Source organism: Salmo salar, chromosome ssa04, assembly GCF_905237065.1.
Source record: "Salmo salar chromosome ssa04, Ssal_v3.1, whole genome shotgun sequence".
Taxonomy (NCBI): Eukaryota; Metazoa; Chordata; class Actinopteri; order Salmoniformes; family Salmonidae; genus Salmo; species Salmo salar.
In genome coordinates, this window is record NC_059445.1 from 36736941 (window position 1) to 36752513 (window position 15573).

Sequence of the window (15573 nt, forward strand, 5' to 3'; positions counted from 1 at the left end):
TCAGTAGCCTATCTAGCTAGCTAGCTAACATCATTAGCTAGCTTGGTTGATGCAATCATGCAGCCAATGGCTAATAATTTAAACTAACTGAATAAATGTGTTTGGCACAGGATAAAGAAGATGAAACGATCTGCTGTTGCTACCCAAGGCCAAGGGATACTGAAGTTACTGAAACTGTTAGTCAGCCAGCCAGTTTGTTAGTCCAGTAATGTTAGTATATTATCCTATTTCCACAGCTGGTGATTAATGAAATATATTTATATATTTTCTTAAAAGTAAAAACCCTAGAAATTACGCCACAGAGTAGTCTACAGAGACAATATAACACATTTGTCCAACAGAACAGTTGGATGGCTTATGGAGAAAAATAGAATTGATGGATTCTAGCACCACCATAGCTTTCACAAATACAGAGACAGTCAGCCATCATGGTGTCAGTCTTTTCGTGCATAGTGACACCTACTGATATGAACTGATAACGCAGGTTTGGTTAGAATTGAGTGCAATAGAATGAGTGACTGTCAATAACATCTACTTCATGAAAAGGGGAATATTATTTTCAATAAAAATGTTTAAAATAGTTGATTTAATGATTGACAATATGGATTTTACAGGCAATCAGTTCCTACAGTGAGAAGCAGGGATCCAACTTCTGGTGGCCCAGATGGAGACCAGGACAATGACACAAGGTTAGTGGTTTTATGACTTACACATAAAAAAAAACATTGTTACAAATTCTACTGTGTATAATATTAAATGTAACCCTGCCTTGTTACAAATTATACTGTGTATAGTGCTAAATGTAACTCTGCCGTACATAAAGGCTTCAGAATGAACAATAACAAGGTTTGTAGGAGTTTGAAAGGGTTTGATTCACCTTAGGCCAGGAGTGTTTCCAATTCACATGTCCTGACAAGAAAAACCCCAGCCCTATTCATAGAACAGATGAAAAGGGAAGCTATCTATAATAATAATATTTTATCATCGCCTACAAATAGGACCCAGAGTTTTACCTGACCAGTGCCACACCACTTTTGAACCTGTGGTGCCACTTCTCAATTTCGCCCTCTGGTTAGATACACAGTCACAAGCAGATTCATTCTCCAATCTCTTAGTCTGATTAAAGGGGCAATCCTTATTTCCTACAGCAACATACATTTTTAGCATGTATTGATGGTTTAACGAGAGATCGGCTGGCGATAATCTAGTGGCCATCAGTGGTTGCAATTGGCCCTGTTTGTTTACATTTATGTTGTCTACAAACATTGGAGTAAAACAAGCTTATATTTTGGGTTCTGATGGAGTATGACAGTTGAACTAAGCTCATTAGGCATTTATATGCATTTATATGTTAGATTCTTCAAGAATCAATGGGTAGATATCATTAATTTCTAAGTTCAAAAATGTATGTTGCCCTAGCAACTAAGGATTGCCCCTTTAATCAGAGACACGTGTTACAGTCAACATGACTGCTTGTCATTACAGTAGAAAATGTATGCCTACAGTTGGAGGGAAAATCTCCAACCCAAATGTAGTATCCAGGCACCAATAGACAGAATACTCTGAAAAATATTTTCCTAAAGCCAAACAGATCAGAGCGATGCACAGTACTAGCAGATTGGAGAATTAATCTGCTTGTGACTGTGTATCTAACTATCAGCTCAATGTATCTCTCCTAGTAAGAATCCACAGTTGGAAAGATTGATAAAGTAGCTACCAGTAAATACAGTACATAGATATGAGTTGTATCCCTCCCTTAAATGCATATGATTTTGTGTATGATGTGTTATTATAAGTCTATGGTATGAAAACCCTCCTCCAGTCTGCTGCCGCTCGACGGCCGCGATGCCTGCAATGCCTGCTCTGCATCCTGGCCACTATGACGACCCACCTTCCCCCTTTTCAGCCTGTTCCTCCAGGTGACAGGGGTACATTGGGGGGTGGGAGAGGGAGTACTAACGGGAACCTGTCCAGTGGTGTAGGTCAATGGGGTAGAGGCTGGCCTCTGGAGGGGGGGTCTGTTGGTCCTCCTCAGCAGCCCCAAACGGGACGGCTTCCTCTGGGCTTGTTCTGCTGCCTGTTGTTGCTGACTCTGGAGCTGTTGCTGGAGGATCATCTGGATATCGTCCTGATAAAGGGATGTTTTTATTCATCTCATCATGGTATTCCAGTATTGCAATTGTATTTATATTGTTAATCTTTTTTTGCCCAACGCTGCAACTTCTACCCCTTAAACACCAAACTTGGTACAACTTGGTATATATTCTGACTACTTGTCTTTTTAGTTCATTCTGACCTAGAATCAGCTCTGTTCCCTAATTCATAAGTGGTTATGATCATTAGAAAGAATAAGACCGCTGTTGCTAGATCAGTGGTCTACTGTCCCCAAGAGGGTAATATAATATAATGTTCTATTGCACCACTAGAGTGAGCTGGTCTCTCACCAGATGGCCCCTGAGGCCCCAGGCTCTATTACTACAATATCATGCTAGGACACCAGCTGGTGATATGTACCGACTGGATGCACTATACCGTGTAAATAATGTATGTGTATTTCATACCCATGCAGGGCCGTGCACAGGGACAGATGCTTTATCTTCAATGCTCTTGAATTCTTAAATAATAACTTCATAATATAATATTCATAATCATCTAACTCATGATATATGGCTGGTTGGCGAGAGTCTAAACAACTTGTGCTGCTGCTGCCCTGACACATATGTGCAACTCCCGACTGAAGAAGGGATGGAGTAGAGTCGGAGGGTTGTTGACGCAGCCGCTCCCCTCATTGTGTGTGTGTGTGTGTGTGTGTGTGTGTGTGTGTGTGTGTGTGTGTGTGTGTGTGTGTGTGTGTGTGTGTGTGTGTGTGTGTGTGTGTGTGTGTGTGTGTGTGTGTGTGTTGGGTGTTGGGGAAGCTACTCTGAAAATATACAGTATTTACCAAGCTACCCATTAATTACTTCACACTGAAAGAAGTCAGATGTTAACAGAATGTGAAATTTAGCCTACTGAACTCAAAAAGTGAGAAATAGGCACACAAAAAGTGTTTCAAGTGAGATGTCAAAAGAGAAAGGACATTCTTGCCTAGTTCACCCATATTTTATTTTTGCAAAAAAAAAGTTGTGTCTAGTTCCAGTATTTAGCTACACCACTACATGGCAAAAAAGTTATTAACTACTGAAAACACTAATATTAGAATTACAAAATGGTATGAAATTACTTTTTTAACTAAATGTAGTTCACCACTCCCCAACACTGGTGTTAAACCATGGGTAATTTGCTATTGTCCCCTGATTAGTCAGAGCTTGTTTTCCACAGTAACATGTTCGTACTGTATGTACTGTATGTCTCAGACATATCCCTTTTTTCCTTCCCATAGACTGTAACTCTCTCTCTACTCTCTCTCTATATATGCTCTCTCTGCTCACATTACTCAAGCGCTCTTTCACCTTTTTCTTTCAACTATCTCTCTCATCTTTCCTCTTCACTCTACAGTATATCCACTCTATCTACAGTACGATACCCAGAACTCCATCCCCTCTCTGGCTCTTCTGCTCTCTCCCTTCCCTTCCTCCTCTCGTCCTTCGCCTCCCTCTCTCCCCTCCTCACTCATTCTTTCCCTCTTCCCTCGTCCATCTCCCTCCCTCTCTCCCTCCATTTCTCTCAGTACCTTCTTCCCCCCCTCCTTCTCCCTTCCCTCCATCTCTCAGTACCTTCCCTTCCCATTCCCTCATCACTCTCTCTCTCTCAGTACCTCCCTCTCCCTTTCCCTCCCTCCCACTCTCTCTCTCTCTCAGTACCTTCCAGTCCTCTACTTCCAAAGCGAGCTCCAGTCTTTTCTGCACGGCCTCCAGCAGCTGGTTGTTAAGTAACATCATCTCTGTCTTACTGCGGAGAAGCTCCGCCTCCATGGCCTTCTTCCTGTACAACAGGAAGTGGAAGAAAAAAAACATCAACGTCTCATTCTTCTACTGGAAAGATGCAGATCCCTCTTTTAGACGAGCAGTATTGACAGTGGTGTGTGGTGTGTGGTGTGTGGTGTGTGCGTGCGTGTGTGTTAAGTGTGTGAGCCATGTGTGTCTGCATGCATGCACATTCGTGTGTATGTGTATACTCACTTCTCCATGGCATCGTCTCTGTCCTGTAGTGCCTGTTGTAGAACAGCACTGTCATCCACATCATTTTCTCTACGACCCCCAGACTTGGAATCCTTGGTAAACCAAAAGGAAAGAGTGGTAGGGAAAGAAAGGAAGTTTGTTTAATTGACATTCATACGGTCATTGAGATAAAATTGTGTTTCTTGCAGTGGAGGTCGGTGCCTTTTAAGACGATGGAGGACAATTCATTCATTTCTTGAGCATGGCCTTATTTCTATTACAGCAAATGTGATGACTGTCACTCATATTCCATTCACCCAGTTCAATATAACATTGATAGGTTTAGGCTACTACATGATACTCAAATTTTCCCTATACCCATCATGAGGTTGCTGCAACCTAGCCTATGAAAAAAAGTTTACAATGTAGATTCACACAGGTCGAGAGAAACATTTGAAGTGACACATGGACAGACAGTGACACATTCAGGACTACCTTGCACACTCTTGCCTGCATCTATCTAGGGTATAATAATTATTCCAACAGTTGCAAACGAGTGCAGATGCAGCTATGTTTATCCCTGTTTCATTCTGTTTGCTTTTGTTTAAGAAACGTTTTTCAACAGAATCGGCGAAATGAATACACCCCTGATCACACGTAAACACAGCTCACTTTCATAGGAGCCCCATTGTATTCATTCTCACATCTATGAGCTCTACTCCTCTCACCTTTTCCCTTCATTTGTGGACTTCAATGGACAACACATCAGCTCTATGTGACCAGGTAAAAAAAACTTTCCAAGCCAAATCATATAATAACCGCTACACACAGCCTATATCGTTGTTACCATATTAGCTAAAGTAACGTCATAGTCAACATAGCTAATATAACTAACGTGTTAATAAACCCACTACAATCATGTAGTAACGTTACAGTCTATAATCAGTAAGCAGTTTAGCAGTAACACTGTCATGCCAAATAGTGTCCGCGGGCCAAATTGTGTCCCCCTTTGCGTCACAATAGAATTCGATAAGTTCAAGCTTCTGTTGCTAGGGCTGTTACTAGAACTTGAAACATTTTCACCGGATTACGTAATGAACCAAGTGTCCACTGCTATGCTGGTTGCTTGGCTCTATTTTACCTTGTAGTGGTCGCGAAGGAAGGAGGATCCGGGCAGTTCTAGTTCTATTTCACTGCATAAACGCTCGCTCAGTCCGAACAAAATTATTAGCTCAGAATAGTTCTCCAAGGATGGTGTTTTTGACGGTGACAACCTGCTGCTTCAGAGGACCGAAACGTCTGGAAAGAAAACACTTTGTTTACCATGTATTTGTCTTTATATAAGTAAATATTGTTATATAGGAATACATATTTTAAGCTGTTTTTAGATTGACGTTGCTAACTACTGTACTTACATACCTCAGCCTGCCTAGTCAGCTAGCCAGCTACAGTAGCCAGCTAGCTAGCCAGGCAGTTTTATTTAGCTAACATTAGCTAGTATGGAGAAAAAATATATGAAATGTATGCATTCACTACTGTAAGTCGCTCTGGATAAGAGCGTCTGCTAAATGACTAAAATGTCTAGCTAGCTAGCAAGCTACTGTAACTGTTATTGCAGCTTTTTGTTTGTATGTAGTTGCATTTCAATGGCATCCCTCGAGGAGATTTTCTTTTATCTTTCCAACCAGGCAAAGTACTATGAAGACAGCACTGATCTCGACAAGAGGCGCAACATGCAGAGAAATTCACAATTCAGGGTAACATTAAGCAGTTAACTTCTATTAGATAACTGGACGGATTTCGTATGGACAACCATATTCCATCTAACGTTAACTAGTGGGGGGGTGAGAAATAAAGAATGAAAGAGGGAGAGAGAGGTGGGAAGAGAATGGAAGACAGAGAGAGAAAGACAGCAGTGCAAATGTACTTAGACTTGAGTATTTCAACAACTCTTCTCTTCAAACTTGTTAGGTAATCATATCTACCTACCTACGGGGGAAGGATGGCCAGCCACACGGGAGGGTGATTTTTACTAAGGAGGAGAAGGAGGCCACTCTGACCGTGCTGACCGAGATGCGTGGTGGCATTTCAGAGTGAAACGCATGATTGCCAAAATCAACCTATGCTTCTTCTGACGGGGAATTGTCAAGGAGGTGGACAGCTGGGCAAGTGAAATAACCTTTTGTTCATCAATCACATTCTATTATATCAGAAATTATTAGGATTTCAATGAATGTCATATCAGAGAGCACACAATGTTTCAATTTGTGACTTTTTGCTTAAAGGTCAGTACCCTGTCTAGCCTGCCAGAAGTTTGAGAGAGCAAAGACTGTGGCGCCGGAGTTGAAGCCCATCAAAGTTTTTTCACCATGGCACATGATCGATAAGTGTCCTTTTTCATTACATCATCTACAGCTACTGTTGTTGTCATTATTTGCTAAGAAGGTTTTCTTGCTCTATCATACTGGGCACATAATATGTGAGATTTCACAGACTAACTAAAAACACTAGCACTGCAAACACTCAGAACAAAGAGAGCAGCATTGCCTGGACTTTGCAGTCTCCCTCTTCAAGTCCCCCTTCTGAGACTGGCTGCCTGTTGAGAACAAGTGACAGGCAGAACCTCCCACCCACACAGCAACCACCTCCTCTACATTCCACACACCAGAATTCAGTATTTTAGTCTATGATTGCCATGAGTGCACAACAAATCTGTGAAAATTAATTAATGACACAACTGTCCCAAAGAAACACTTTAATGTGTCAAGTAGATTACGTTTTCTTTGCCATTTCCGAAACTTAGCAATGTTTAAGACATGGACTTTGTGTTATTATGTTAGGAAGGTACCCAAAATAAGTTTGTCATTTTTTGGCTAAATATAACTTGTTTAAACAGCGAAATCGCGGAAATCGCGGAAATCAGCCTTGTTAGCATAGCGATGATGAAAAGAACGTCTTTTAGGCTGTAATGATCTGCAAACGTCTAATCATTAGGTCATCACACTGTTGATATAGCAACAGACAATAATAGTTTATCGAATCCCATTGTAAATCAGAGGGGGATACTATTTGGCTGGGTAACATTATTTGGCATAACAAGCCCCGGTGGCCATAAATTCATAAAACCAGAAGTTTACTTTGACTTGGAAGAGTTCCAGTGATGTGTAGGCTAGTCATAGCCAGCTAGTTAACGTAGCATCCCTCATTGAGTAGGTTTAACTAGCAAGCTGCATTTGTAAAACTGAAACAAAATGACTCTCTATTACTTCTCCTTTATTTTTTAAGAAATGAATTTGTTCAAAACTGTTGTCTTTCTATCTCTTTGAGTCAACTACTCACCACATTTTATGCAATGCTGTCCTAGATAGCTGTAGCTTATGCTTTCAGTACTACAGTATATTTATTCTCTGATCCTTCGATTGGGTGGACAACATGTCAGTTTATGCTGCAAGAGCTCTCATACTTTTAGTTTTTTAGGTATTTTCTTAAAAGTGTATTGTTGGTTAAGCGCTTGTAAGTAAGCATTTCAATGTAAGGTCTACACCTGTTGTATTCCAAATAAAATGTTATTTGATAGGTTGGAGGACATACTCTGGAAGATGTAATAATAACTGTGTAAGTCTATAGAAGAGGGTGAGAACCACAAGCCTTCATTGGTTTTGTATTGAAGTCAATGTACCCAGAGGAGGATGGAAGCTAGCTGTCCTCTGGATACACCATGGTGCTACCCTACAGAGTGCTGTTGAGGCTACTGTAGACCTTCATTGCAAAACAGTGTGTTTTTATCAATTATTTGGTGACGTGAACATATTTAATATAGCTTTATCTAAAAAGGATAACTTTTTAAATGTTTTACCATTTTTATGAAATTCACTGAGGAGGACGGTCCTCCCCTTCCTCTGAGGAGCCACCACTGGTTTCTTGGTATCGATGGTTCTTCTGCCTAAATTGTTTGCTGATATATTCTGATGCGATTTAAACTCCCCTGAGAGGTATGACTGTATGAGTGCAAGACTGTGTCATAAGCCTGGGTCACATTCACTAAGAACAAATTGGAGGAAATATTTTGGAACCCAAAAACTTAAATAAATGTTCTTGTTTTGACAATCAGGTAGCAACTCCTCAAAATATAGTGTGAGCTCACCTGTACTGTGTGGCTGAGACTTGTGAGCTAGTTTAGACTCACCCTGTGCTGTGTGGCTCAGTGCTAGTTTTGGCTCACCTGTGCTGTGTGGTTCAATGCTAGTTTGCGTGCTACGTTCTGCAGCAGAACCAGTGCTGTATCCAGACTGTTCTCCTGACCAGAGGGTTCTACTGGGCTGGACTCTGTCAAAGGAAGCAACAACCTCAGAATGGAGTGAACCTCCTCTGTAACCTGCAGAGAGAGATAGGGGTAGTGAGGGAGGAAGGGGTGGGGGGTAGAGAGAGGGAGGAGAGAGAGAGGGGTCAGCTAGAAAGATGTGTCGGCATTGAGTAATTGTCTCTGGCCCCCTCCCAGTTAGGGGGAGTGATGAGCTCTACAGCAGAGTCTCACAACTCAATTGCTGGTTGCAAACTTTTTTCTGCCCCTCCCAAAAGACAGAATTTGTAGATAATTGGCCCTCTTTCTGGGACTCACCCACAAACAGGACCAAGCCTGGCCTGTTGAGGAGTGACGGACTCCATCCTAGCTGGAGGGATGCTCTCATCTTATCTACGAACATAGAAAGCGCTCTAACTCCACTAGCTTCACAATGAGATAGAGTGCAGGCCAGGCAGCAGGCTGTTTGCCAGCCTGCCAGCTTAGTGGAGTCTGCCACTAGCACAGTCAGTGTAGTCAGCTCAGCTATCCCCATTGAGACCGTGTCTCTGCCTCGACCTAGGTTGGGCAAAACTAAACATGGCGGTGTTCGCTTTAGCAATCTCACTGGAATAAAGACCTCCTCCATTCCTGCCATTATTGAAAGAGATTGTGATATCTCACATCTCAAAATAGGGCTACTTAATGTTAGATCCCTCACTTCCAAGGCAGTTATAGTCAATTAACTAATCACTGATCATAATCTTGATGTGTTTGGCCTGACTGAAACATGGCTTAAGCCTAATGAATTTACTGTGTTAAATGAGGCCTCTCCTCCTGGTTACACTAGTGACCATATCCCCCGCGCATCTCGCAAAGGTGGAGGTGTTGCTAACATTTACGATAGCAAATATCAATTTACAAAAAAAAACAGACGTTTTCGTCTTTTGAGCTTCTAGTCATGAAATCTATGCAGCCTTCTCAATCACTTTTTATAGCTACTGTTTACAGGCCTCCTGGGCCATATACAGCGTTCCTCACTGAGTTCCCTGAATTCCTATTGGACCTTGTAGTCATGGCAGATAATATTCACATTTTTGGTGACTTTAATATTCACATGGAAAAGTCCACAGACCCACTCCAAAAGGCTTTCAGAGCCATCATCGACTCAGTGAGTTTTATCCAACATGTCTCTGGACCTACTCACTGCCACAGTCATACTCTGGACCTAGTTTTGTCCCGTGGAATAAATGTGGTGGATCTTAATGTTTTTCCTCATAATCCTGGACTATCGGACCACCATTTTATTACTTTTCAATCGCAACAAATAATCTGCTCAGACCCCAACCAAGGATCATCAAAAGCCATGCTATAAATGATTTTATGTCCACTGTTGTTTTCACTCTATATTTTACCTCTTGGTGATGGTTTTTTTTATATATTTTTTTTTATTTCACCTTTATTTAACCAGCTAGGCTAGTTGAGAACAAGTTCTCATTTACAACTGCGACCTGGCCAAGAATAAAGCAAAGCAGTTCGACACATACAATAACATAGAGTTACACATGGAATAAATAAACATACAGTCAATAATACAGAAGAAAAAGTCTATATACAGTGTGTGCAAATGAGGTAAGATAAGGGAGGTCCATTTGCACACATTGTATATAGATTTTTCTATTGTGTTATTGACTGTATTTTTGTTTATCCAACCTGTAACTCTGTGTTGTTGTTTATTGTCGCACTGCTTTGCTTTATCTTGGCCAGGTCACAGTTGTAAATGAGAACTTGTTCTCAACTGGCCTACTTGGTTAAATAAAGGTTAAATAAAAAAATAAAAAAAGGTGTGTGTCACTTGAGTGGGTTGAGTCACTGACGTGAACTTCCTGTCCGGGTTGGCGCCTCCCCTTGGGTTGGGCCGTGGGGGAGATCTTTGTGGGCTATGCTCGGCCTTGTCTCAGGATGGTAAGTTGGTGGTTGGAGATATCCCTCTAGTGGTGCGGGGGCTGTGCTTTGGAAAAGTGGGTGGGGTTATATCCTGCCTGCTTGGCCCTGTCCAGCGGTATCGTCGGACGGGCCACAGTGTCTACCGACCCCTCCTGTCTCAGCCTCCAGAATTTATGCTGCAATAGTTTGTGTCGGGGGGCTAGGGTCAGTCTGTTATATCTGGAGTATTTCTCCTGTCTTATCCGGAGTCCTGTGTGAATGTAAGTATGCTCTCTCTAATTCTCTCTTTCTTTCTTTCTTTCTTTCTTTCTTTCTTTCTTTCTTTCTTTCTTTCTTTCTTTCTTTCTTTCTTTCTTTCTTTCTTTCTTTCTTTCTTTCTCTCTCTCAGAGGACCTGAGCCCTAGGACCATGCCTCAGGACTACCTGGCCTGATGACTCCTTGCTGTCCCAAGTCCACCTGGTCGTGCTGCTGCTCCAGTTTCAACTGTTCTGCCTGCGGCTATGGAATCCTGACCTGTTCACCGGACGTGCTACCTGTCCCACACCTGCTGTTTTCAACTCTCTAGAGACAGCAGGAGTGATAGAGATACTCCGAATGATCAACTATGAAAAGCTGACATTTACTCCTGAGGTGCTGACCTGTTGCACCCTCTACAACCACTGTGATTATTATTATTTGACCCTGCTGGTCATCTATGAACATTTTAACATCTTGGCCATGTTCTGTTATAATCTCCACCGGCACAGCCAGAAGAGGACTGGCCACCCCTCATAGCCTGGTTCCTCTCTAGGTTTCTTCCCAGGTTCTGGCCTTTCTAGGGAGTTTTTCCTAGCCACCGTGCTTCTACACCTGCATTGCTTGCTGTTTGGGGTTTTAGGCTGGGTTTCTGTACAGCACTTTGTGACATCAGCTGATGTAAGAAGGGCTTTATAAATACATTTGATTGAAATTTGATTGAAAGAGGGGAAGAAAGTTCAACATACACACAGACTTCTAAAGGTGATGTGCTCCACAGAAACCAAAATGATTCATTCCTTGTGTGCAGTAAGACATACTCCTTTCCCATACAGTTATCAGCATCATCCATTCAAGCCCTATTGTTGTGTGCGTCTTGTTGTTATTCAACCTCTATATATAACACTGTTTTTGTTTCAATGATTGTATGACCAGGCCTTATGCCTTAAATATTACCTTTGAAATATCTGGTTCTGCTTGAATGCTCTGAATGCTTGACTGTATTTGAAATGTGTGTGCGTGTGTGTGTGCTCGTTACCTTCGCTCTGTGTTGACTCCATCCCGGTCCCTCTCTGTTCTCCTGTAGTTTGTCCACCTGAGCCTTCAGCTTCAGACTGCGCCTCCGAGATAGCTCCACCTCCCGACGTACCTCCTTCAACTAAACACACAGAAACACATTTGTAAAGTAGCACATTAATCAACTTCCTAAAGAATTTCCCTTTTCACTTCAACTAGACATTCACAGACACAGCGTTACATGCAAACACACAGACATATACACAAACCACCTCCCGAGGCACTACCTTCAACAATGCACATATGCACACAGACACACACATGCACATGTACACAACCTTTCTCTTAAAAAATCTCGGACACAGTGGTAAAAAGAAACCCTGCTAATCCAGATTCCTGCTAATCCAGATTTCTGAAATATCAGAGATTGAGAAATCCTGTTGTATAACAGCTCATCACACACACACACACACACACACACACACACACACACACACACACACACACACACACACACACACACACACACACACACACACACACACATTTGCAAAGACACATACAGTACCAGTCAAAGGTTGGACACACTCCTTCCAGGGTTTTTCTTCATTTTTACAATTTTCTACATTGTATAATAATAGTAAAGACATCAAAACTATGAAATAACACATATGGAATCATGTAGTAACCAAAAAAAGTGTTAAACAAAGCAAAATATATTTTATATTTGAGATTCTTCAAAGTAGCCACCCTTTGCCTTGATGACAGCTTTGCACACTCTCGGCATTCTATCAACCAGCTTTATGAGGTTGCCACTTGGAATGCATTTCAATTAACAGGTCTGCCTTGTTAAAAGTTAATTTGTGGAATTCCTCTCCTTCTTAATGCGTTTGAGCCAATCAGTTGTGTTGTGACGAGGTAGGGGTGGTATACAGAAGATAGCCTTATTTGGTATAAGATTAAGGCCATATTACGGCAAGAACAGCTCAAATAAGCAAAGAGAAATGACAGTATATCATTACTTCAAGACATGAAGGTCAGTCAATGCGGAAAACGTTTCTTCGAGTGCAGTCACAAGACCCATCAAGCGCTATGATGAAACTGGCTCTCATAACAACCGCCACAGGAAAGGAAGACCCAGAGTTACCTCTGCTGCAGTTCATTAGAGTTTCCAGCCTCAGAAATTGCAGCCCAAATAAATGCTTCACAGAGTTTAAGTAACAGACACATCTCAACATCAACTGTTCCAAGGAGGCTGCGTGAGTCAGGACAACATGGCGGATTGCTGCAAAGAAACCACTACTGAAGGACACCAATAAGAAGAATAAACTTGAATGGGCCATGAAACACAAGCAATGGACATTAGACTGGTGGAAATCTGTCCTTTGGTCTGATGCGTCCAAATTTGAGATTTTTGGTTCCAACCGTCATGTCTTTGTGAGACTCAGAGTAGATGAACGGATGATCTCAGCATGTGTGGTTCCCACCGTGAAGCATGGAGGAGGAGGTGTGATGGTGTCGGGGTGCTTTGCTGGTGACACTGTCTGTGGTTTGTTTAGAATTCAAGGCACAGTTAACCAGCATGGTTACCAAAGGATTCTGCATGGATACACCATCCCATTTGGTTTGTGCTAAGTGGGACTATCATTTGTTTTTCAGCAGGACAATGACCCACCACACCTCCAGGCTGTGTAAGGGCTATTTGACCAAGAAGGAGGGTGATGGAGTGCTGCATCAGATGACCTGGCCTCCACCATCACACGACCTCAACCAAATTAAGATGGTTTGGGATGATTTGAACCGCAGAGTGAAGGAAAAGCAGCCAACAGGTGCTCAGTATATGTGGGAACTCCTTCAAGACTGTTGCAAAAGCATTCCTCATGAAGCTGGTTGAGAGAATGCCAAGAGTGTGATTTGTTTAACACTTTTTTGGTTATTCCATGATTCCATGTCTTTTTCCATAGTTTTGATGTCTTCACTATTATTCTACAATGTAAAAAATAGTTTAAAAAAACCCGTTGAAAAGTCCAAACTTTTGATTGGTACTGTATATATGCATGCACACACACCAGGCCCCTCACTCCTGACGGGTTGCATCACTGCCTGGTATGGTAACTGCTCGGCCTCCGACTGCAAGGCACGACAGAGGGTGGTGCGTACGGCCCAGTACATTTACTGGGGCCAAGCTACCTGCCATTCAGGACCTCTATACCAGGCAGTGTCGGAGGAGGGCCCTGAATATTGTCAAAGACTCCAGCCACCCTAGTCATAGACCGTTCCCTCTGCTACCACACAGCAAGCGGAACCGGAGCGCCAAGTCTAGGTCCAAGAGGCTTCTAAACAGCTTCTACCCCCAAGCCATAAGACTCCTGAACATCTAATCAAATGGCTACCCAGACTGTTTGCATTGCCCCCCCCCCCCCCCTCCCTCATTTACGCTGCTGCTACTCTCTGTTATTATCTATGCATAGTCACTTTAATAACTCTACCTACATGTACATATTACTGCAATTACCTTGACTAACCGGTGCCCCTGCACATTGACTATGTACCGGTACACGCTGTATATAGCCTCGCTATTGTTATTTTACTGCTGCTCTTATTTTTGTGGGGTATTTTTCTTAAAACTGCATTGCTGGTTAAGGGCTTGTAAGTAAGCATTTCACTACACCTGTTGTATTTGGCGCATGTGAGTAATATATTTTGATTTGATTTGGATTTGATAAAGGCTCAAAGAGAGACAACAATATTCCCACAAATCTCCTTTAGCAACCATACACAGCCACAAATCAAGTCTCCATGAGCTGATAGCATTATATAGCACCGTATCACACAGTATTGCACACTAGTACTGAACGAGGTGAATTGTATTCTAGCGCAAGATATGTTCTGGTGCAAGACATTTTAATACCATAACATTTACTGCATCAAATGAAACTGAATGCACATTTCTGGCCTCACAGCACACACAAACATAATCTCTCCTTTTTGTTCTCTTGCTCACTCTCTCTTTCTCTCTCTCTCTCTCTCTCTCACTCTCACCGTGTCTGAGACTGGTCCTAGTGTTCTGCGTCTGTTGAGCGGTCGTCCACTCCTGATGAGGTCCGGTAACATTCCATCGATGTAGCTCCGCCTGGAAGTGCTCCTATCTTCACTGACCGCATCAGAACCGTCTCCGTCTCCCTCAATGACCACGGTCAAACCATCTGGACCGTCATTCGCTACGGTCAAACTGTCCCTGACCACGGTCAGCTCACCAGACCCATCAGGACGAGCATCTTCTATTGTCAGAAACAGCTTTGAACAATCATTGATCTTAGACATGGTCAACGGTTCAGGACCGATGTCCCCCTCTTCAGTCAGGGAAGTCAACCCTTCTGTTACCACATCCTCCTGCTCTGGTTTGGTAGTGGTCGAGCTTGAATCTTCCTGTGTTTGTGATACATCCCTCAGTATTGTAGACCGTGTGGTTGAACCACCACTGACCGTGCCAGGCCGCTGTGGTCCATCTTCCAGTGTGTCCAGGGAGTAGCAGAGGCGTTCCATGGCAGTGAACCTTGGTCTCAGTCTCTCGTTTAGGACGGAAAAAGCTATAGGGTCTCCCATGGTCTAACACAGGGGTCACCACCACCAAACAGCAAACCAACAAGAGAGGAGATTTATAGAGAAAGAATGGAAGAGGAGCTCACAATCTCACTCGGACATCAAAAACAGACTGCCAGTGAGAAGAGCATATGACAGAGTGAGAAAAAAGAGGAAGAGAGAAAAAGAGGGGGGGGACACACAGAATGTCTAACAACTTGTTTTTCCTGAACATTGAGGGACATGAATAGGACAAAAACATCTTATGTGTGATGATGTAATTGGGTGATGTCAGAAAAGGCTGCACCCTCACCTTACTTTCCTTCAACTTCTGTTTCTATTGCCACAGTGAAGGTGTAGCCTGGATACGGATATGTCAACATGTCAAGGCTTGAGGGAAGTGGCCCTTTGATTTC

General features: G+C 42.6%; 1 protein-coding gene and 1 long non-coding RNA gene across 3 annotated transcripts; one reads left to right on the top strand and one right to left on the bottom strand.

The window, feature by feature from the left end:
• Positions 1–553: 553 nt before the first annotated feature.
• Positions 554–15316, bottom strand: LOC106602914 (uncharacterized). Of its 2 annotated transcripts, XM_014195907.2 has the most exons (6): positions 14618–15316; positions 11598–11717; positions 8320–8472; positions 4119–4210; positions 3801–3921; positions 554–2128 (listed from the first exon to the last, which is right to left on the bottom strand). In XM_014195907.2, exons 1-6 carry the CDS (start codon positions 15179–15181, stop codon positions 1790–1792), a joined length of 1389 nt encoding a protein of 462 aa, XP_014051382.1. In that variant the 5' UTR covers positions 15182–15316; the 3' UTR covers positions 554–1789. The 2 variants fall into 2 exon arrangements, with proteins under 2 accessions (XP_014051382.1, XP_014051383.1); XM_014195908.2 differs by lacking the exon at positions 8320–8472.
• On the top strand, positions 5191–6227 carry LOC123742447 (uncharacterized). Its single transcript, XR_006769607.1, has 3 exons — positions 5191–5423; positions 5786–5854; positions 6069–6227. It is a non-coding gene; the product is annotated as an uncharacterized lncRNA (long non-coding RNA).
• Positions 15317–15573: the final 257 nt, after the last annotated feature.

Coding starts and splice junctions, on each gene's coding strand:
- LOC106602914 (XM_014195907.2), bottom strand. CDS start 15,181: ATGGGAGACCCTATAGCTTTTTCCGTCCTAAACGAGAGACTGAGACCA. Junction 11,718..14,617: donor TAGGACCAGTCTCAGACACG/GTGAGAGTGAGA, acceptor CTGTGTGTTTAG/TTGAAGGAGGTACGTCGGGA. Junction 2,129..3,800: donor TGGAAGTAGAGGACTGGAAG/GTACTGAGAGAG, acceptor TCCCTTTATCAG/GACGATATCCAGATGATCCT.